The sequence below is a fragment of the Tyto alba genome, unplaced genomic scaffold (genome assembly GCF_018691265.1).
Source record: "Tyto alba isolate M040663 unplaced genomic scaffold, T.alba_DEE_v4.0 Super-Scaffold_20000042, whole genome shotgun sequence".
In the NCBI taxonomy this organism is placed as follows: Eukaryota; Metazoa; Chordata; class Aves; order Strigiformes; family Tytonidae; genus Tyto; species Tyto alba.
Window position 1 is genome coordinate 14,383,791 of NW_024881293.1, and position 21,151 is coordinate 14,404,941.

Sequence of the window (21,151 nt, forward strand, 5' to 3'; positions counted from 1 at the left end):
CTGGCTGTGCTGGTGGGACCTGGCTGCCTCCTGAGCTGCAGCGGCCTGAGCCCGGCCATCGTGGTGTTTGGAGATGGGGGGGGCGGGTGCTGGGGCCTACAGAAAGAAAATGCTCGTGGTTTTGAATGGCTAATTTGGGGCCTAACTCGGGGCTTGAGGAGGAAATTCTTTCAGGCTGTTGTTTGCATTTCACTGGAACAAAAAAAAAAAAAAAAAAACAGCAAAAGGGCTCAGCTGGCTTTGCTTTCATACCTCCCAGTGTGAAGCAGGCTGGGCACATGTGGGGCGAGGAGGAGGGGGGGGAGCTGATGAAACTATGGGTAGTCGTGTTTAAACGTTTGTCTTAGAGCTGTGTTGCAAGCACGCATCCCTTTAATGGGCTTCACTTGTGCCCCTGGGGCACCACTCAAGGGCAGCCACACTTCAAAGTCAAATACTTGTCCCAGAGCTGGTAAGGGACAAGGCAATTCCTGCCCAGTGCCCTGCCAAAACCCCTCTTCCAGCTCCTGTGCCTGGGTTTTCTTCCCAGGATGGAGCTTACGCCTGGATCCATGTCCCTGGTTCTATAGTTGGGTTGTACAGCCAAAGTCACAAAATCTTCAGTGGTCATTTGGGGAGTCCCTAGACAAGCGATGCGAGGGTAGAGCCGGGGGGCAGAGCACCTTGCCACTGGGAGAGGGCTGTGGCACAGCTCATCTCCTGCTCTTCTGCCCATTCATGCACCGGTGCTGCCATTTTTTAATAATTCCATCATCACTTTAAATAGCTGTTACTACCAGAGCCCGCAGGCTCCTGCCTCAAGTCCTTGCTGGCTGCGCACGCAAGCAAACACCGGCACACTGCCATTTCCCGTGCATGTCTCTGCATCTACCTGCCCCATCCTGGGGCACATTTCATTACTTTGTGCCTTTTTGCCAAGAAATACCAGACTGGTGTCGTTAGACGATCATGGGAACTAATTCAGTCTGTGCTGCTGTGATCCAAGGCATGATCACAGAGGGCTACGTCCTGCCCCAAAACACGGCACAGGCTGCCAAAACCGGAGTGAAAATGAGGTTGCTTGGTTTCTTCAAGGAGGGAAAAGAGAAGGGTCAGAAGTCAGAACAAGCCTCGGTCCTCACATCACTGTGTGGTATGGGTGAGAAAACAGCATAAAAAAACAGGGCAGTGCTCCAGACTGAATGATTGCTTAACTCGGGATCCACCCGGGTGGAGATACTTGTCCAAGGCCCTTTAAAGACCTTCCCCCAGCCAGGTGGGCAGGAGCCCACTTTCATTCAAGGTTCATTCTTGAAGCTTCCCCTCTTGTCATTCATAAAAATTTCTGCCTAAGCTTGTATTAGCCGTGGCAAGTTGGTGACCGCAGCCTGGCTTTGCCAGGAAATTTGCATTCTTCTGGTGATGGCAGGCAGCTGTGACCAAGCATCAGTCCGTAAGATGGGCCTTTTGGATGCCAAAGAGCCACAGCGCCATTCCTCGTAAATCTAGCATAACCCCACGGATTCAGAGAAGCCGCCTTGGATTTACACCAGCAACACTCCTTCTGGCCTGCCACCCAACATCTCGAGCAAAGTGTCTGTGATTCAGCAAAGCCCTTGCGGGCTGCAGATATTAACAGTGACCCATGAGCGCAAAACACAGCGGCGTCTCTCCTCCTAGTGCCGCGCGGACGGGCTCTGCGCAAGCTCCCCGCCGCCGGTGCCGACAGCAGAGCGACGCTCCTGAAAGGCTTTTGTGTTTGTGCCACGGGCTGAAGGGGAAATTTCATTGCCTGGCTGCTGACCATCAGCTCCAGCCACAGGCACGCGGGCTCCGGCCGTGCAGAGCAGGGTGCTGGCTTCACGGGCTCCGGGTTCTTGGTGGCGTGGGGGCAGCAGAATCTGGGTTTATGACGAGGGAAGGCGCTCCCCTTTTCTGTCTGTCTCTCCATCTGCCCGTCCTTTGCCTCAGCCAAGCCGCAGCCGCAGGATTCTCGCAGTTCGGTCGCGTCGGTGGGGAGTCTCAAGCGTTATTTTAAATACAAACCTTGCTGTGTGCTGTTTGAGCGGGATACAGCTGAGGAAAGAATGACCAGCAGGGACATTTTTGGAAAGGACTAGAAAATGTTAAATATCATGAGCTTTGATGTATTCTGATTTAGCCCAGGAGGATGTGAGCTGAAAGCCCTACAGTTCCTACAGACCTGCAAGCTGGGTGGATGCAAGCAATTATATATTTGCCTCATTGCAGTGGAATTGCCTGCACTGGACAAAACCTGGTCTGCAGGATGACGTTAAGGGTGGTAGGCAAAAAGGAAAGAAAACTGAATAATTAAGAATGTGGCTTTGGGAAGGGAGTTTACTGCTATTTTGAGGCCTAAATGGTTTGGTTCTTGCCTGTTACTATTACACAATATATTTCACTTGGCATTACTTTATGCAAGTAGGGAGAGGGAAAGCTAGAGCAGAAGGGAACTTCACTCATAAACCTTGTCCCCAGGTCCCAGCCTTTTCTGCACTGCTTATAATTAGCAGAGTAGTTTGGAGACCAGTTAGAATTTCAGAGAAGGAAAGTCATCATCAAAGTTTCCAGACCTCAGACAGATGACAAAACACATCCATGAGGACCCCAGCAAGTGCCTTACAGGGGCAAGCAGCACCAGAGCAGACAGCCCTGGTCCTGTCAAGGGGGGGATTTCTTTTAAGAAAGCAGAACCCAAACCTCTCCGGACTTCCTTTACTCTCACAAAGAAACTGAGAAATATGTGGTGTGAGGCAGGGAAGAGAGAACAGACAAACCTGGCGTTTATGAAATTTTTGCCCCTGGTTTCTCAAGTCTGCTGAATTTTAACTTAGGAATTTCTTGTCTGATTACAGGGAGAGAAACGGGGAACTGTGGAGGAGGCACTGGGAAACCCCAGCCAAGAGTCTGGGGGGACATGGTTAAGGAGTTCCTTCCATTTCTCCTGTTGCTGCAGTACTTTCTGCTGTACTTTGTGGTGGGCTTTGTGCCTTGATGTACTTTGTCCTGATCCTAAAGACCTGAAGCCTGCCTGGGACGTCTCCTCTCCCCCACCCCATGTCACACCGACGGCGGGAGGGTGCAGGGGCTGAGCTCCTCGCTGCCGGCCCGGCGCAGCCGCCGAGGGCTGTGAGCATCCCCCCTGCCATGGCAAGAGGGACAAAAAGCTGTTTCTCTAGACACGGGCTGATTGCTTCTTTTGAAATGGCTGCTCGGTCCCGCGGGGGCTCCGCGGTGTTATTAATGGTGTCAGGACAACCCGGAGCCCTGGGAAAGGCACTAAAACAGGCAGGACCTGCGCTCCGGTGGGCTGCCATCGTCCAAAGGGGCCGGCTGCTGCCAGGAGTGGGGGAACACCCCCCCCTCGCCCCGGGGCAGCTCTGGTATCAGAGCCCTCTCGCTCCTGGTGCCCTGTGTTGTTTGCAGGGCGTCTGCCTGGAGCAGAGCGAAGCGGCTCCTTCCTTGGGTGTCATTTGCCAAGGGAGGAAGGGGTCAGCATCTGCAGCTCCCACGGTGCCGGGGTGGGGGGACCGAACCTCACCAGCTAAAGGCACTAACAAACTGACCACTGCCCTCCTGCAGGAAAATCAAAAAGGAAAACATTTGTGATCATTGGGATATTATTCCCAGGCTGTCCCAACACCCCTTACACAAAGCTTCGCTTTCCCCTTAATCTCCTTTTGCCTCAGTTTCCCCTGACATGGCTGTTTCAGACTGACAGAGCAACAACCCCCAGCAGCGACCCTTAAAGCAACAAACATCACAGCTGCTTTCCCCGTTCCCAAATGATATTTCCAAGGACAGTTCGCTTGAAATGTCATGTTCAAACACAGTCGCGTACTTGTATTCTCCTCAGAGGTACAAACAGCTGTAAATCTTCAAAGAGAATAATGATTAGCCCTAAGCGACGCTGGGCTGTGAGAAAATGGATCATGGAACAATTACTGAAAGCAGCCGAGACTAAAAGTAGCATTTAATGGGATCCAGCATCTTCTGTTCCAGCTGACCCGAATGCAGCTCCTTCTGCCAGGCAAAGGGAGCGAAAACCTCTGAGATTTGTAAATTGGAGTATTTAGGTCACACGTGGATTAGAGTGTGATCAGATTGGCTTTAATGTAGAGCTGCTCTGAACACCTATAGATCACAGAGGGTGCTGAGGGATCAATGCTCCCAGCAGCTTTTGGCGAGGTGATGGGGTGAGCCCGGGGAAAGGCTGTCCCTCCGACGGCACCGCGGTGGTTTGTGCTGGCTGCCAGCAGCATTTGGGTGGGTTATGGGTGCTGCTCCCCCCTGTGTGATCCCAGCTGCTGTGCCGAGAGCGGCGGGGCCGGGAGCCTTCCCCCCCGGGCTCGCTGCCTGCGGTACCTCGTCCCCGCTCAGACACGGGTGTCGCGGTGAGGGAGGAGGAGCGGGGCAGAAGGGGCTTCCCACACCCTCTCTGTTGCCCCTTCTGCTCTTTGCAGAGACCTAACAGGCTCATCTCATTTAAGAGCACATGCGCACAGCTCTTGGCCAGTTACAAATGTGCTCCATGTTGTGTTTTCTGCCCCTGCCAGCCTGATCTCTTGGCGTGGTGCCGAGCAGCCCAAGCTCCAGCCGATCCCAGGACTGAGGTCTGTAGCTGGACCACGGCAGCCTGCAAGGGACCAGGACCTGAGGGCTCCTTGTCCTGCTCAGCTCTGTGCCCAGCACGATTCCTCCATCACTGGGCACAATTATGAGACACCCCAGACCCTGAACATGATCGGGACGCTGCTGCCAGCTGGGTCTGTGTGTCCGGCACAGCCGCTGCTCTGTGCCTGGATGGACGGCTGGCCAGCTCTAGCTCAGGACTGGAAAACCAGAGGTGACATAGGAGGTTATTTCTCTGACAGATGTCATCACCTTTGCCATCTTCAGCTGGACGAATGTGTTAAGCTGGCGCTTGGTCTGCAGCATCTTGCAGAAGACCTTGTGGTGGCGCGTCCTCCCAACGCGATCCGTAGGCAAGATGTCCCCTCGCCTTTAAACAAAGACCCATAGTGTTTCTGGCTTGCTGTCCCGCCAGGCTCACCCACACCTAAAAGCTCAGGATAAGAGGAAGAAGGTCCTCAAAAACGCTGCAAGCCGTGATTCATTAAACCAGGGACTGGCCTGAGATGACACCTGTCCCACAGAGCTCGTGTCTGCCCCCTCTCCAGTTCCACACCGTGTTAAAGCCCTGCCCCAGGAGAGGAGGCAGAGGGCCCCTCGGCTGTGTTTTCCTCCCTACCCAAACCACTGAAGCTGGGAGGAAGGGCCCAGGTCTGAGCTCCTGTAGCAGTTCTCCGCTATCAGATGCCCAACAGATCTGCAAGCAGCCGGCCAGGGCGTTGCACTGGGGCAGCAGAGCCCGTCCAGATTCCAGCCGCGGGGCATCGGCCGGTGCAGGGGATTCTCCGTCTCTCTCACCGGATTCCTCCGACACGGGCAGCCCGACCCAACCCCACTGCAACGCCTGGTGGCGCGAAGCCACACGAACGTCCAGCTTCCAGAATGCTCCAGGCTTTCAGTTAGCTGCACCGCTGCAAGGAGATTGCTCGGCTCAACGTATCTAAAATCTTTCTGTGATGATAGATCATGATTTGACAGGAGAAGCGCAGCTGGCAGGGAGAAGACATCTCTTTGCTTCCTGTAACTTCCCAAGCATTTCTTAATAATGCCAGTGCTCGTAAAGGTCTGTGGTTCTTGCAATCACACGGAGAAATAATCTCCCTGGCTGACGCTGATGTGTTGCTACCTCGGGGTAAGGAGGCAGCAGCTGTGTTTCAGCACACAGACGTTGCACAACCGTTCAGGATGGGAAGAGCTGATGTATGCTGGATCCAACTGAAAGAGGAATTTTGGGTCAGCAGAATATTGTTGTCAGCACTGGGACGTGGCCAGGTTGCTATGGGGACACCTGTGCCTTTAGGTTTTTGATCATGCAAGGAATCGGGATGCTCTTTCACCTGATTTCCCCGAGAAATCATGTTTCTGTGATCCTCTCTTCCAGCCGCCAGCCCCGTTCCGATCGCATCTCGGCCCAGTGGCAACCTCCAACCACATCTAAGAGAAGGGTGGAGGGTTCTGAGACACGAAGCACCTACAACAAGCCCGTGCAGTGCCTGGCCTGAGTGCCACGTGCATCCCCGGCAGGTGTTTGGTGCCAGCGGCTGCCCGGCAGCGCGTTGCGGCTCAGCCGGCAGCAACGGGGGAGCTCTCACCGGTGCAGCCCCGAATCAGCTGGCACCCACTGCCACCCCCAGCTGCACAAAGGGACGATGCCAGCGTGGAGGTGACGGGGCTCTTGCTGGAGCAGGGACTTACCACAGAGCTGGGCTTCGCCCAGGGGGCCGTGGCTTAGCAGACAACATCCACATTTCCGTTTTAAAATCAGGTCAAGAGCCCAACCCTGCCTATGTGAGGGGTCGGAGGGTAAGTGCTCCAAGAGCTGGCAGGGTGTTTTTGATTCCCAGGCCTTGGGAACCCGGGCAGATGGGTCTGGTGGAGCCAGGGATGAAATCCAGGGGAAAGACCTGCAGCCCAGTGAGCCGGAGGGTTTGGGCTGAGAGCTGGGGCAGCAGGAAACCCGTCTGCACAACCAGCTCGAGCATCTGCCTCCCCTTGTACCTGTGGCAGGAGGAGACGGAGTCGGGTTGGGGCTGCCAGAGCAGCAGGGGCTCTGGGGAGAGGGAGAATTACATGGTGAGAAGAAAAATTCATCCCCAGAACTAACCCGTGGTGAAAATAATCAGTGACTAATTTTATGTCTTTATGATTGCCTTTTAACTGCGAGTTATTAAAGACGGGGAGAAAGACGATTATGTCCTGGTGGGAGGATAAATGAACGTTGCCATAGAAGCAGAGGGGGATGCTGCAGCACAACTCAGTCCGTCTGGACCACAAACCACGAAGCCGCGGCAGAGCCTGGGGGGCAGCCGGCACCCTGCGGGCACACACACCCGTGTGAATCCGAGGCAAGCTGACAGCCTGGGAAGTCAGAGAAGATAGATTTGCGTTATCAAGCCAAATCCAGAGAGTCAATATTTAGCCTGGACATGGGGTGCAGCCTGTGTGCAGCCGGGCCCCCGTCCTCATGCTGTTTGATTGCCCTCACGAGCTCTTCCACCAGCAGCTTTCTCTCTGCCTGGTCTCCCAGCTGGATCACGTTTCCCTCCTCTCTGAGCTAACCCTGCCCCAGCGACAATTTTATCAGTTTCAGGGCAAGGGAGAAGCTGGGATTTGGGGGGGTTCAAGGGATTAGGAAAGAATTTGCCTCTGGGAATCTCGTTCCTCCATCTGCCTGGGATAAATTGTCCGATGGAGATGGAGGCTTTGCAGCCCAGCAGGGAACAGCTCAGAGCTAAACATGTGGAGGCAAAAATGCTCCTGGTCCCTCCCCACAGCAGGAACTAGATGTTGAAAGGGCCTAGAAAGGGCGAGGAGAGCTCTCTGTCTCGTGGCCCCACACAGGGATGAAGTGAGAGGACGTTTTGCCTGAGCTCTGTGCGTGCAGATGTTGCCCATTCGACCCCCAGGTTCTTTCCTGGGAGGACCAGCTCGCCCACGGGAGGCAGGAGCAAGCTTACAAACCTGCAAGCGCCATGGGAAACGTGATTAACTGGAAGAAGAAGGGATTTTTATTTGGCCCATTCATGATTTTCTGCTTTCATTATGTCCCTATAAAGCAAACGTCTTGCCAGTTAACAGCCCTGACCTTACTGGAGCGGGAATAAAACTGAGAAAACTACCCTTGGCATGTGCACCCGCAGCCCTGGCACAGCGTGAGGGGCTGTGTTTACAGCTCCAGCCCTTCCTCCATCTGCATTCGGCTTCAGCGGCGCGTTATTTATACTGTGGCAGGGTTCACAACGTGCTCGGTCCTGTCTCTGCCAAAGAGGGGAAATCCCTGCCCTGGAAAGCAGACTGCTCCTGGGTTCGTTTGCTGCATGGTCCTAAAGCAGGACCGTGACCCAGGCTCACCGCGTGTCTGGGAAAAGACTAAGTCCCCTCTGGGATGCCAGTCCCTGGTTTATTCCTCCTTTAGATCTTGCAACCAAAGACCTTTCACACCCATGCTAAAGAAAAATGCCAATACTGCCAACATGGAGCATCGGTTTCAGGGGTTTTTTTTTAGACCTGAAGCCTTTCAGAAATGGCATTCTGTAAGAAAGATGTCCTCAAAGCAGGGTGCCTCCAAGATGTTCCAGGTTGGTACCAGCCACGGCTGCACCACGTCCCTGGGCCAGGCGCTTCTGCCCGAGGCTGCCCCCGCCCGTGCTGAGCTGGGGGCTCTGGGTGACCTTGCACAGGCAGGGCCAGAGCCCGATGGACATTTTCAGGTCCCCAAACGAGAGATGCTTCATCTCTTCACTACCTCCTGTGAGCGGGAAGCTGCGGAGAGGACCACATCCCTCCCCACCTCCCCAAGAGGTGCCTGTGGCTGCAGCAGGGCTCCTGGGGACCTGCCTGCAGGGACAGATACTGCGGGGAAATCGGAGGGGCCGGAGGGCAAAGGACCTGCTCTGAACACTGGCAAAAAGCAGTTTTCACCACCCTTGTCTAAGCACAGCTGGTGCCAGGGGCTTGCTCCTCCTCTTAACTGTGCCTGGCAGGTTTCTGCTCTCTGCATCCCCGGCGCCCGTGCCCATCCCACAGCTGGCTCAGAGACCCCGGCTCGGGGAGCAAACAGCCCCTTCTCGCCTCTTCGTGCTCTCTGGGGGGCGCGGGGGGGGACTCACAGAGAGACCAGCCACATCCCCCTGTGCCCGCCTGGCTAGCCGCAGCCCCTGCTTTCGATGCCTGGGGCTAAACTGCCTTTTCTGGGGCTGAAGCGCGGGTGCTCCGGCTCCCGGTGATTGGGTGCTATTTTGCTCCGGCACGGTTCGGCAGCTGTTGCTGTAGATTACCCCAGAGAGCCAGAGCCAGCTGGGGGGGCTGGAGGCAAGTCGGCGGTGGTCGAGCCCCAGGTACGACTTTCTGTGGCTTTTAACCCTTTCAGTTGGATGTGGGGCAGCCCCCCGGGCACAGCCCGCGAGGCAGCGCTTGGCCCGCTGCCGGCCAGGAGTGGGTCGGGGGGCCACGGGGCCTGTCCCGGCGCTGCCATGCGAGCGTGCACAGGGAGAGCAGGGCAGGCAAGGGGGACTATTTTTGGAAGTTTCTTTGATGTGAGTCAGCAGTAGAGGCAACCTCAGGAGCTTGTGCAGGAAAAGTCCCGGCGACAGCAGAGCGGAGCCGATTATTCGTGGCGTGTCTGCGATTTTGTGCATTTAAGAGAGGATCTGGCGTGCGGAGCACGCGTCCGAGGGAGCAGGAGCAGAGGCAGCACCGGGGAGGGGATGGATGAATCGAGCAGTCGTACGGGAGCTCTCCCGTGCGGGAGTCAGGGTGAGCCAAGGGCTGGAGCTGGGCGCTGGGGCTGGGGGTGAGGAGCCCTGCCGCGGGCAAAATGTCCCTGGCATCGGTGGCCATCCCTGCCCTGCTTGGTCTGGAGCTGGTCCGACAGGAACCAGCCCCGGGACCTGTTCCTGCAGGTGACACGAGCCATCCTGGCTGGGAACGAGGATCCCACGTGGGCTCTAGAGCCCTGAAATGCATCTGCCTCCTGCTGGGGCACGGACCCCATCTCCCATCCAGAGGGGAACAGACCCGGACACGGAGCCGGTCGGCTCTGGGACTGAGTTAATGCCCGTGGGGCACTTGGTGTAGGGGGAGGATGGCCGCCTGCCCAGTCACGCCGTGGCTGCCGTAGAGCTCTGCAGCCGTCGCGGCAAAGCCTGGAAACGTGCCCGGGGGCTGGAGGCAGTTTGGGCTCCTCCGTCCGGGCAAAGCCCGAGGGCTGGAAGTATGGGAACAGCTCAGCACCCCGCAACAAGGGGCTGAGCTCAGGCGAGGGCTGGGGACCGCCGTGAGGATGTGGTGGGACAGCCGTGTGCTGCGGGGCACTGCCGCCCGGCGCTGCTGCCGCCGCTGCTGCCCGTCGGCTGCCCGGTATTTGTTTTATCCCTCTCAGTTTAGTGAGAGTCCCTCGAAGTGACATGGCAGCAGATCCCTGTGAGGTGTTGGAGAAAGACTTGGATTGCCCCGAGGCCACCAACGAGCCACCCGGGCAGGCGGGGAGCACTCAGAGGTGGCCAAGGAAGGACAGGAGAGAAGGTACCTCGTCCTCACGGTGAGCCGTGGCCGCGCCAGCGCTGCTGCCGTGGTGCTTGGGGCCCGGCAGGAGAGGGCTCAGCCTGGCAGAGGTGGCTCTTTGCAGCGCCTTGAAATCGCGGGGCAACCTCGGGCATCGAGGGGCCCCTGCGTGGCACCAACCCCGTGGGGACTGTGGCCGTGGCCAGGGTGAAGAGGAACAGAGGCTTGTGCCCTCCTCCAACCTCTTCATGATCATCTTTTCTCAAAAAAAGTGAGAATAGCTGTGTAGCTCAAAACCACAAAAAGTACCTGGGGGTGGAAAAAACGCTTTAAGGAAAAATTCTCCATCTTTGCGATTTCCTTGGGGCTGGGAACCCCTCTAGCCAACATGAGAATCCTGGGGCAGCTCCTTCGCTTCCCAGCAGAGGAAGGACTGGACTCACCATCACTAAAACAAAACCAAAGACTTTTTTTTATTTCCTCTTGAAAGCAAAGACCTTTCAGGCCATGGTTCCTCAGCCAAAAGGTTTCATCTTATTTGTTTTGCTTCTAATGTCATGTCTTAGAGTTTGTCATGGGAACTGGTAATTTTTCTCAGCAGTCATTCTTCCACTGAGGGAAAATAAACATAAATCCGGCTCAAAGAGGGCAAAAACTCCTCCTTCTGGTGAGGGCTTGCAAGGATGTGGCATCCAAATCCCAGCAGAGCAAGGGCTGCGCTTGGAGGTGCCAAGAGGGCTGAGGCCACATGGGGTTGGGACCTTGTCGGTGCATCCTCACCCCCCATAGCTCACCCCAGACCCAGGGGCAGAGAAACCCCCGGGGAGCCTGGCACCCTCCCCAGCCCTTCATTGCATCAAACGGCTGCAGAGCCCTGGGGACCCTCCGGTTTTCTCTCCCGCTTCACATCTGGGAAAAGCCCTGCGAGTCGTCCCAGAGCTTCACCATCCTCTTGGCTGGCTCGAGGTCTTCTCTGAGGTCTGGTTGCTCCGCGGTACCTGGAGCTTGTCCTGCTGTCTAGGCTACAGCCGGAGCTGCCTCCAGCCTTCCAGCCTTCAGCCGCGTGTTTTCAGGGTGTCCGGGCACACCCTGGGCTGTTGGTGCCCACCGGGTGCCTGGGCAGGGGGGTCACCGTTCCCCTGGGCTGCAGCTCCTCGGGGATATCGGGGATGGTGCCACTGTGGGGCTCAGCAGCCCCAGACCTGCATGGTGCTGCTCTTACACCCCAACCTTGCCATCCGCTGCCACATCGGCCGGGGGAACTTTTCGAGTGTCTTCTAAACCCTCTCTCCACGGGTGACCCGGCTGTGCTAACGGGGGAAACGTGGCCGTGATGCCCCGGCTCTGCGGGCCGGCGGGTGGCAGCGGGAAGGCCACAAGCCCCCCAGTTCCCGGCGATTCCCACCTCCCCCCATAATTCGCCGCCTAACGAACCGCGCGCTCTGCTTGTCTTTAACAGATGCCGACACGCCGGTGAGCGGCGGCGAGGAGAGCGGTAGAGCCCATGTGAGTGTGCAGCATCCCGGGGCCGGGGGGGTCCCTGCGCCGGGGCGGGGAGGGGGGGGGGGGCTGTCCCACAGCGGCATTCAGCCCGGGATTGCTCGGCGGGGTGTTGCAGCGCGTCCGTCCCGGGGGAGCCCAAAGCCACGTCCTTCAGCTGTCGCTGTCACTGTCACTGACCGGTGCCAGTGGGCAGCTCTCCCTGGTGGCACCAATCCGGTGCCGCTGACACAAGCCAGCCCGGCCACCAAACACCCCCCCCTCCCCACACACCCCACACCCCCCCACCCGTCCCCAGCAGCACCGAGCCCAGACCCCAACGCATCGTGTGCTTCTTCTCCCAGCACCCAGTCCCCCCCCCACCCCACCCCAGCCAGCGTGCCCTGGACCCGACCCACTGCCCTCAGTGGGTGCGTGCGGCTGTGCGCAATCGGGCTGGGGGCAAATCCAGCGCCGGGGGCTACTCTGGGGGTCAGCAGCCGCCAGCCCACCCGTGTTTGCTGGTGCCGCACCCCGGCGCCTTCTCTGCAGCACGGAGCCAGCTAGTGGCTAAATCCATTTTAGCAGACCAAAAAAAAAAAAAAAAAAACCAACAAACCAACCCTAAGGTGTTTTTAGGGCTGCTGATGCAAATACACACAGCGGGGTTAGATGCTTGAGGAGCTGGTGACAGACTGGCTCGTACCTCTCGGGGCTGGTGGCAGCGGCGGCTCAGCCCGGGGGACCCGGGGAGCGTCAGCGTGGGCTGCAGGGGGCAGGGAACGGGCCCCTCCACGGCTGCGCTGAGCACCCCCTTGTTCTGGGAGGCAGCACAGACGCCCACCGTGCCCCCCCCCCCCCACTCCATCCCGCCACGCCACGCTGCTCGCTGTCCCCATGGGGCCACGCAAGGCTCTCACACCCCCAGCCACGCTCACGCCCCTCCCCGCAGGGGCTAGAGGAGGCGAGGACCCGACTCGGCATCTCTGAGCAGGATCCGGACGAGCCCGAGCTGAGCATGCCAGAGCCAGCACCGCTCGGCGTGGACAAGAAAGCGGCGGAGAAGAAGCGGGTGGAGAAGGTGGGAGTCAAAGGCGGCACCACCGGGCCTCCAGGTAGGTGTGCAGGAAAGCCCTTGTCTGCCCCAAAATGAGCAGCTTGGCCCCGGGTGGCCGCAGACCAGAGGTATAAATCCTGTCCTGCATCCCTGGCCAGCCCCTCTGTGCTACAGAGCACTGACCTAACGAGCTCTGCTCTCCACGGTCCCCCGGGAGCTCAGCCACATGGAGATGGGTCTCCTCATCCAACTGCCAAATCCCACTCCTCCTCCTCCTCTTCCTCCTCCTCTCCACCCAGCTGCGGGGGGAGCAGCAGAGCCGGGGGCTCAGGCCGAAGTTTTTTCCCCGCTTGAGCCCGGGGATGCTGTAACACCACTGGGGCCCAAACACCTTCCTCCTGCCCCTGCCCTGGATGGGCTGTGCAGGAGGATGCTAAGAGCCCTTCCCACCCCCCAGCTCAGAGCCCTTTGCCGCTTCCCAGCTCCCCCAGTAAACGCTTTTTGCCTTGGGGGTCCCCAGTCCCCAAGAGCCTCCCCGTGCAGAGGAAGGTGGAGCCCCCCAGCCTGGACCCGGCGGAGGAGCCGCTCGTCTGGGAAGGGCTCACCCTCAACAAGTGCATCCTGGTGGCCTCCGTCGTCGCCCTGCTCAGCGTCACCTTCCAGGTGCTCCAAGGTGAGCCGGGAGCCGGTGGGAGGGACGGGGGGGCCAGACCCTGCTGTCATCTCCTGCCTCCTCTCCCCCCCCGTCTCTTCCAGCGCCATGCTCCAGGGAGGGAGTCAGCCGCGGCAGGCAGGACCCTCCGCCACCTCCCCTTCAAGGTGGGTTCGGATGCTCCAGGCTGCCCTGATCCCCCGGATCCAGGCTCAGACGGGGCCACGTCCCAGGGTGGGGTGGCCCTGGGACCCCATGTCTGGGACATCGCACCCAAAAAGCATCGTCCCGTGTCCCTCTCCCCTCCCAGAGGTGGTCAGCGCCAAGGAGGAGGAGGTCCAAGAGGTGGTGGCTGCCCAGCCGGCGAGCAGCGTGCTCAAGGACGATGGTGAAGATGATGATGGTGACGATGACGGTGACGATGACAGCGATGCTGACAGCAACCTGGTACGAGTGGGGGGTGGGGGGAGAAACAGCATCCTCGGGGCACCTTCCATAGCAGAGGAGCATCTCGTCCCCAGGGGAGGGATGGAGAGGGGCCCTGGTCCCTTGGAATCTGTCACCAGCACCTGATCCCCTCCATCCCCCGCCCCAGGCAGAGCCCTGGATCTTCAAGAAGTGGTTTGGCCGCTCGGCACCGGAGGACGGGGACGAAGAGCCCGCAGATGTCCCCGAGGTGCCACCGGCTGCAGCGGAGGTGAAGAAGAGCCGGGAGAAGAAGCTGGAGAAGAAAGAAGAGAAGGCCCGGGAGGGTCGTGCCACCCAGGCAGAGCGGAGCAGCCGGAGGGAAGCGCGAGCCAAGGACAGGGCACTGGGGGACAAGCCCAGCAGAGCCCCCAGGGCCCCCCGGGAACCGGAGCAGCAGCCCCAGAAGAAGCGGAGCCGGGAGGGGAAGGAGAGCCGGCGGGAGAGGGATGAGCCCAGGAAGGAGGGGTGGAAAGGCCGTCCCAGCAGGGCCGAGGGCGGCGGGGAGAGCCCGAAGCGGGACTGGCGGCAGCAGAAGGGCAGGAAGCCCTGGGAGCCGGCGGCCGCCCCGGGGAAGGACGGCACGGGCAGGGCCAGGGAGAGCAAGAGGCGCGACTGAGGCCGGGGCGACCGAGGGGCTCGATGATGCTGAATCCAGGGGGGTCCAACCCCACCGCCGCCCCCGGCGAAGGGCACCCTGCAGCTCCCCGCCTGCTCTCCAGAGACATCCCCGGGGCCGGCAGCGCGGGCAGCGCTCCGGGATCTCCGAGAGCAGCAGCACAGCAGCCCCGGAGCCTGGCACGAGCCTCCCCGGGGCCTTTGGGCCCCCCCTGGATTAGTTTCACAAAGGCAACCCGAAAGGACTGGGGGAAGGAGCTTCTCTTCATCTGGGCTTCCTGCTATTTCTCCATCCCCACCCAAAATCTCTCCTGCAGTTCATTTTCACTCATAGTCCCCGAGGCATCGGGGCAGCGCAGAGGACACAGGGATCCCGGTGAACAGAGTTTGTCTCTAGACTGCGTAGCTCTTCAAGTCAGTTAATGGTTTTATTCAAAGCAAATCAAGAGAAAAGTGTGTTCTGGGTTAACGAAGCCAGGCTGCAGCCGTCCTCAGAGGGATGTTGGGGGAACAACCACCCCCCGACCTCGCCGGGCCCCGGTGCCATCGCAGCAGGGTGGTGGGAAGCTCGTTGGTAACAAAACAGTGCTGGAGAGCCCAGCACCCGGGGAGCCCAGCACCCGGGGAGCCCAGCACCCGGGGAGCCCAGCACCCAGGGAGCTCAGCACCCGGGGAGCCCAGCACCCAGGGAGCTCAGCACCCGGGGAGCCCAGCACCCAGGGAGCTCAGCACCCGGGGAGCCCTTCGGGCCTTGCCTTCACAGAGTCGCTTTTAGGAACGAAACACAAGTGCAATATCATGCAGCGCTGTAGCAACTACGGGAGATGTTCACAGCCCCAGCCCACGGCAAGTTTAAGTATTTGCTAAATCAATAGAGGTTAAAATAGACTATTTTCATTTTTAATAAGGTATTAAATTGAATGTTTTAAAAAAAAAAAACAAAACAAAACAAAACAAACAAAAAAAAAAAACAAAAAAAAAAAAACAAGAAAAGGTCTTGTTCCTGGTTATGTTTGTGTGTTTTCTGTGCCCTCCCTCAATCTGCAATGTACAGGGGCTCAGGGCTAACCCGGATCCCCACGCGGGCTGTGCCCATGCCAGCCCCGTGGGGACACTGCAAAGCCCAAGGGCTGGTCCCTGGCTGCAGCTGGGATGAGCCCAGGAGCTGCTCTCCGGGGTTTGGACCCTGCAGCAGCCCCGGCGGGTCTCGCTGAGGGCCGGGCTGAGCTGGGAAGATGATCTGGGGCAACCGGGCTCTCCATGCCGGTGCCGGCAGCGACGCGGAGCAGGTGCTCTGGCAGCCGTTCGCACCCGCTCCCATTAATGGTGTGAGCGGCCCAGGAGGTGTAACGGGATCACGCCCGGCTCTCAGCCCTCCCTCCCCACAGCCCCCGGCTCTGGCCGTGTCCCGGGAGCGGGGTCAGCGCGGGGCGATGCAGACGTGACCTGGCTGGGAGCCCCGAGCCACTGCCACTGCCTCTCCATGGCCCCTGGCTCACGTGGGGACGGGTCCCCAGATAAAGGCTGATCCCTGCGACGGGATTTTGCCTCTGGTTTTGCTTTCGCAGGTGGAGCTGCGTGGCTGGTGGGGGCTTCGTGGTGGGCCATGGGCTGGGAAATGGCCAGAGGATGCTGCAAGAAGGGCCGGGGGGGGGGGGGGGGGGGGACGGGACTTGGAGGAAGCAACAATCGCCCTGCCCAGCTGCTGCAGAAACAGAAGGCAAGGGATAAATAAGTGTAGTCCTGGCTGGATCTGCCAAGCCTTGCCCTCCTGTGATGGCCCCGCGGCACCCGTATCCAGCCCAAAGCCCACCGTGGGGTCAGAGCCACGCTGCAGCACAGCCCCACCGGCACCTCGGGCATCCCCGGCGTCGGGAGCAGGCACGGGGTAACGCCGGGGTGCGGAGCAGCAGCCCCCAGGGAGCAGGCACGGGGTAACGCCGGGGTGCGGAGCAGCAGCCCCCAGGGACCAGCACGGCTACAAACCCAGAACCAGAGCGACGCTAATGAGCCAAACGGTGGGGAAAGGACACGCGGGGAGCTCCCACCTCGGCGAGAAGCACCAGCTCCCGGAGCTGCGAGGGCGAACTAGGGGAGGGGGAAACGGGATGGGGGTAAGCGGGGAGGAGGGCGGGTGCCTCTACCGACAGCCACACTCCTCTGCCACCATGTTGGGGAACTTGCGGACCTCCAGCCCCTCCGCGGAGAGGCTGATGATGAGCTGGTCCGAGTAGCGGACGGGCACGCAGCAGGGAGCCCGCTGCAGGGGCGAGCCCCGCTCCTGCATGCCCAACAGCAGCACCGTGTGCGAGTAGTAGCTGGGGATGCGGGTGGAGAGGGGCAGCTTGCAGGGACCCTCGCAGTTGTTGGCCGCGTAGACGGTGGGCATGACGATGAACTTGCGGTCGTGCAGGTCGACGGTCAGCTCCTGCAGGCGGCAGTGGGCCTGGTGCCGTGCGCTGCGGTTCTGCCGCAGCACCTTCCTCCGCTCCTGCCAGCGCGCCCGCACCGTCTGCAACGCCTTCAGCAGCAGCAGCGTGTGCATCTTCCCAGAGCCGGGCGGCCGCTCGCCGCCTTGCCCCTCACCCGGCCCCGGCGGGTAGTAGCACAAGCTCAGGAGATGCTGGAAAAGCCCCATGTTGGCTTGGAAAGCCGGGATGTCCTTCAGCTCCTGGATCACCGCCTGCAGCTTGCCCATCAGCAGCTGCAGCACGGTCCCCTCCAGCTGCCAGCCCCCCAAGTGCTGCTCCAGCACAGCTCCGCTGTCCTGGGGGAAAAGCAGCACCGAGGGCTCCTCCGACTGCACCAGCCGCTCCAGGGCTGCCTCCTCCGACAGGTTGAGCAGCTGGTGAGGGAGGGTCTCCATCACCTGGAAGTCCAGCCAGTGGTGGGAGCTGGGCTGGGTGGGGGGCTCGCTGGAGGGGCTCAGGACCTGGCGGATGAACCGGGTCAGGATGCTCAGGAAATAGCGGCTGCCGCCGGGCGCCGGGGCCGAAGTGTTGGCTTGGCTCGGGGCAGTGGGGGCCAGCAGCTCCTCGGTCCCGGCTTGGGGTGGGCTGTGAGGAGAACACAGGGAGGGTCACGGGGTCCCCTTGTACCCCTGGGGTTCCACCAGGCTCTGCCCCACATCCTCCCGCCACAGTCCCTCTCCCCCCTGGGGCCCCCTGTGTTTTTCCATCGCTGTGGCGAGGGGCACGGACCTGAGCTGAGGGTACGGAGCCACGTCCAGCACCCCGTCGGCAGAGAGGTAGGAAGAAGGGGCCAAAGCCACCTCCTCCTCCTCCTCCTGCTGCCGTGACTTGGCCATCAGGAGCAGCACCGGGGTCATCCTGGTGAAGCACTTGTGATCGGAGCCGAAAAGGAGCTGCTGGGTCTCCGTGGGGAGCAGGGGGGCACCTGGTGGGGAGAGGGGCGGTGAGGACGGTGGGCCGGGGTCTCCCACGCATCCCAAACACCCGAGTCAGGACACAGAGGGCACAGACCCCGCTGTCCCCTCCTTCCCCCATCCCCACCTCCCTCTCCGCGGCGCCTGATCACCAGGGAAGCCTCGAAGCTGAGCTGCTCGCTGGTGCGGGTGACGGACGCTACGGCGGCTCCCAGGACCAGGTACTGGGTGTCCCTGGTGAGGCAGAGGCTCTGCTCGGGGGGCAAAAGAGACAGGAGCACCGAGGATGTGGGTGAGGCATTGCGGGGTGGGGGGGACACACTGAAATGAGCCCCTCTCCCCCCCCCGGCTCCGGTCCCTGCTGGCTCAGGGTCACGCATTCTGCGGTGGCCCAGGGAGCTGGGGAATGGGGAGGGGGGGGAGCGAGGAGGGGGTGCTTCACCACCCAGCCCCAGAGCTGCTCTGGGAGCCATGGGGTGCAGGGAGGCCCACGGGACCCCCCGGGGGGGTGGGGAGAGAGCCCCGATGGAGTCCAGCCCCAGCCCCGATCCTCCCAGCAGCGGTGCCGCGGCTGCTGCCTTCAACCAGGCTGCAGAGCCCTGGGGCAGGTGGGGAGCCAGGACCCCCAGAACGGGCCGGGGACCCCGGGCCATCCCGCTGTCCTTGCCGGGAGCTGGGGACAGGGTAACAGCACCATCTTGAGGCATGGCTTGGCCCGGCGGGAGGGAGCGGCAGGGCAGAGGTGCTGGGAGGGGGTGGGAAGGGGACAGGGAGGAGGTGGCAAAGGGACTGGGAGGGGATGGCAAAGGGACTGGGAGGGGATGGCAAAGGGACTGGGAGGGGATGGCAAAGGGGCTGGGAGGGGATGGCAAAGGTGCTGGGAGGGGATGGCAAAGGGACTGGGAGGGGGTGGCAAAGGGGCTGGGAGGGGATGGCAAAGGGACTGGGAGGGGATGGCAAAGGGACTGGGAGGGGATGGCAAAGGTGCTGGGAGGGGATGGCAAAGGTGCTGGGAGGGGATGGCAAAGGTGCTGGGCCAGCAGAGCTGGGACACCCCCTCCCACGTTCTCTGCTGGCACCCAGGACTGGCCTCCCCCGGCCGTGGCCACCCACCTGCTCCCGCTCCAGCCCCGTGCCGGTGGCCAGCAGCTCCTCGCGGTGCCCAGCGCCCGGCCCCTCTCGGCTGCCCCGGTAGAAGAGCAGCAAGGCGAACCGCAGCTCTCCCAGCGACCGGCCCACCTCTGCCTGGAAAACCAGCTTAAACCAGAGGTTCGCCTGGGCTTCCCACTTCACTGGAAAGGAGAAGATAGAGGGGTGAGTCCCCCCTCCGGCGGGCACAGGGCTCGGCGGGGGGAGGAAGGGGCTTTGGGGCCAAGGGCCGGTCCCATGAGGTGGGCAGAGCATCTGGGACAGGAGCCGACAGGCTGGAGGGACACGGCAAATCCCCTTTCCCAGTATCAGGGAGGTGGTCAGCAGGGCAAACCCCCCGCGAGCAGGGGCCGCCTCACTCCCAGGGTGGCTCTGGCAAATTTTCATGGGAGATCCCCATGGAAATCTCATCTCCCCCAGCAGCTCCTCCGGCGGCTCAGGGACGTTGCGGCCGTTGCGTCACAGCCAGCAGCACTGCCTGGGGAAAAGCCACTTCCCCAACCGCCCAGCACTGGCCAATTCAGCTGAAAATCCAAAATCTGGGAGGGAAGGGAGAGATTCCGAGAAGAAAGAAACAACTGTGACCTTCTTGCTATGAGGAAGGCCGGACTAAAACGGTGTTGTGCTCCCCCTCAAGCACAGCACTTACCACAGACAGGGCAGAGGAACGCGCGCTGCTGGTTCTCACTTAAGGCTGGAGCTACACGAGCAAGCCCCGGACCCCGAGCTCCTCGGCAGCACCGAGCGGGAGATCGGCACGTGCTGCAGCCGACTGCTCAGGCCACAGCAGGACCAGCCAGGTTGGCTCGTCCAACCCTCTCGTTTCTTTTCCCAGAGTTGGGACCAAGTCCTAACCCGCATCGTTAAGATAGAAGGCGAGAAACGCTTGTAATCTCAAAAGCAGAGCAGAAGCCACCGAGGCTGCGGCACCTGGGTGTTAGTCACAGGCAAGGGCCGGGCACGCTGCTGCACACAAGCTGTCATCACTACTAAAGCTCCTTAAAAATGTACCCAGCAAGACACTTTACTAATTTTAAAAGGAACCCAACCCCACGAATTTAAATTTTTTGTTTAAATCTCCCGTTCAGGGCAAGCAAACAGCATTGGCCCCCCCCGAGCCCTGTGCTCACCCCACTCCGCTCAGCTTTGGCGTGGGGATTTCACACCAACCTTCCTCCAGGTGCAGCACGAGGAAGCGGTCCTGCCCCGGCTCCACCACGTGCGCGTGGATGTGCTTCAGGGGACGGAGAGCGGCACCCGCCTCCCCGGCCGGGCAGAGCCCGAACGTCTCGAGAAGGCTTTCGTCCCAGCTGGTGCGTTGTCTCAACAGCTTGATGAAGCCACTTTCGTAGTGGGTGAGAACACCCACAACTTCCAGGTGCCTGGGGGTCAGCCCATCCTGGTCCATTTTCACCCTGCACACGGGCCCTTCCAGCCCCCCGAGCGGCCAGGGGGGCAGGCTGGAGCCAGGCCAGCCGATGCCCCCTTCCTCAGGCAGCCCCTGGAGGCATTTTGCTCCTGGGTCAGGCTTAGAAAAGAGGCGAGCAGCAGCAGCCATCCTTGATCTTGGGGCCGAGCTGGGTCTCACCCTTTCCTGTAAAGTGGCATTTTCTCTCTTTCTCTCTGCATCCAGTCCCAGATCCCCCGGCAGGCTCATCTCCAGCTGGTTAACTGGGGAAATCCTCTCCCCCGTGCTCCCCTTTCTTGGAAGTGCTGCAGAGGGGAGCAATAGCACCAGGCATGGCAAAAGCACCCTAAGAGCAGCCTTCATGTTCCCACTTCAGCTACTGCCAAGGCAGTCGTCCGAGCTGCTCATACACATCTCAAAACACTTGGGCGGAAGGGGAGGACGGCGTCTCACTTTTAAAAACCGGTGGCCTTGAATTGACAACGCACAACACACCTCCCTTGAGAAACTCAAAGACCGTCATGCTAGAGAGGAGGGAGGGATGTTTCAAAGAAACTTTTTTGTTCTATTTTTGGGTTTGCCCCTAGTATTGGAAATGTAAAAAAATTAAAGCTGTTTCTTTTACTCGTAGGGAAGCACGTCCTTGACTTTGGATGTTTTCTAAAGGAGGACGGATGTCTAGACTTGGATCTTCATGGGCACTGGCACATGCTATTCCCACCAGCAGTGAAACACCAGAAGGGAAGAATTAGCCAGACTAGGAGGGGGATGGAGACAGATAATGGCAGCAACTAAGTAGATGTA

General features: G+C 60.1%; 2 protein-coding genes across 9 annotated transcripts in view; one reads left to right on the forward strand and one right to left on the reverse strand.

Annotated features, from left to right (window-relative positions):
• LOC116964109 (triadin-like) overlaps positions 1 to 15,344 on the forward strand; it is a 33,156-nt gene extending 17,812 nt beyond the window's left edge. For 4 of the 8 annotated variants that reach the window (XM_042794340.1, XM_042794341.1, XM_042794343.1 and 1 more), the window contains 6 exons: positions 11,594 to 11,640; positions 12,566 to 12,728; positions 13,191 to 13,343; positions 13,427 to 13,489; positions 13,633 to 13,769; positions 13,918 to 15,344. In XM_042794340.1, coding sequence (XP_042650274.1) covers positions 11,594 to 11,640; positions 12,566 to 12,728; positions 13,191 to 13,343; positions 13,427 to 13,489; positions 13,633 to 13,769; positions 13,918 to 14,406 — 1,052 coding nt within the window. In that variant the 3' untranslated portion in view covers positions 14,407 to 15,344. Of the gene's footprint in view, positions 1 to 11,055; positions 11,113 to 11,593; positions 11,641 to 12,565; positions 12,729 to 13,190; positions 13,344 to 13,426; positions 13,490 to 13,632; positions 13,770 to 13,917 lie in introns of those variants that run through there. The other 4 variants (XM_042794342.1, XM_042794346.1, XM_042794347.1 and 1 more) reach the window with 2 other exon arrangements.
• On the reverse strand, positions 14,815 to 20,791 carry AMH (anti-Mullerian hormone). Its single transcript, XM_033002626.2, has 5 exons — positions 20,110 to 20,791; positions 18,904 to 19,082; positions 17,918 to 18,041; positions 17,606 to 17,801; positions 14,815 to 17,461 (listed from the first exon to the last, which is right to left on the reverse strand). Exons 1-5 carry the CDS (start codon positions 20,708 to 20,710, stop codon positions 16,546 to 16,548), a joined length of 2,016 nt encoding a protein of 671 aa, XP_032858517.2. The 5' UTR covers positions 20,711 to 20,791; the 3' UTR covers positions 14,815 to 16,545.
• Between the last annotated feature and the right edge of the window lie 360 nt (positions 20,792 to 21,151).

Coding starts and splice junctions, on each gene's coding strand:
- AMH (XM_033002626.2), bottom strand. CDS start 20,710: ATGAAGGCTGCTCTTAGGGTGCTTTTGCCATGCCTGGTGCTATTGCTC. Junction 18,042..18,903: donor CGGGGCTGGAGCGGGAGCAG/GTGGGTGGCCAC, acceptor CCCCCCGAGCAG/AGCCTCTGCCTCACCAGGGA. Junction 17,802..17,917: donor CAGGCGCCGCGGAGAGGGAG/GTGGGGATGGGG, acceptor TCTCCCCACCAG/GTGCCCCCCTGCTCCCCACG.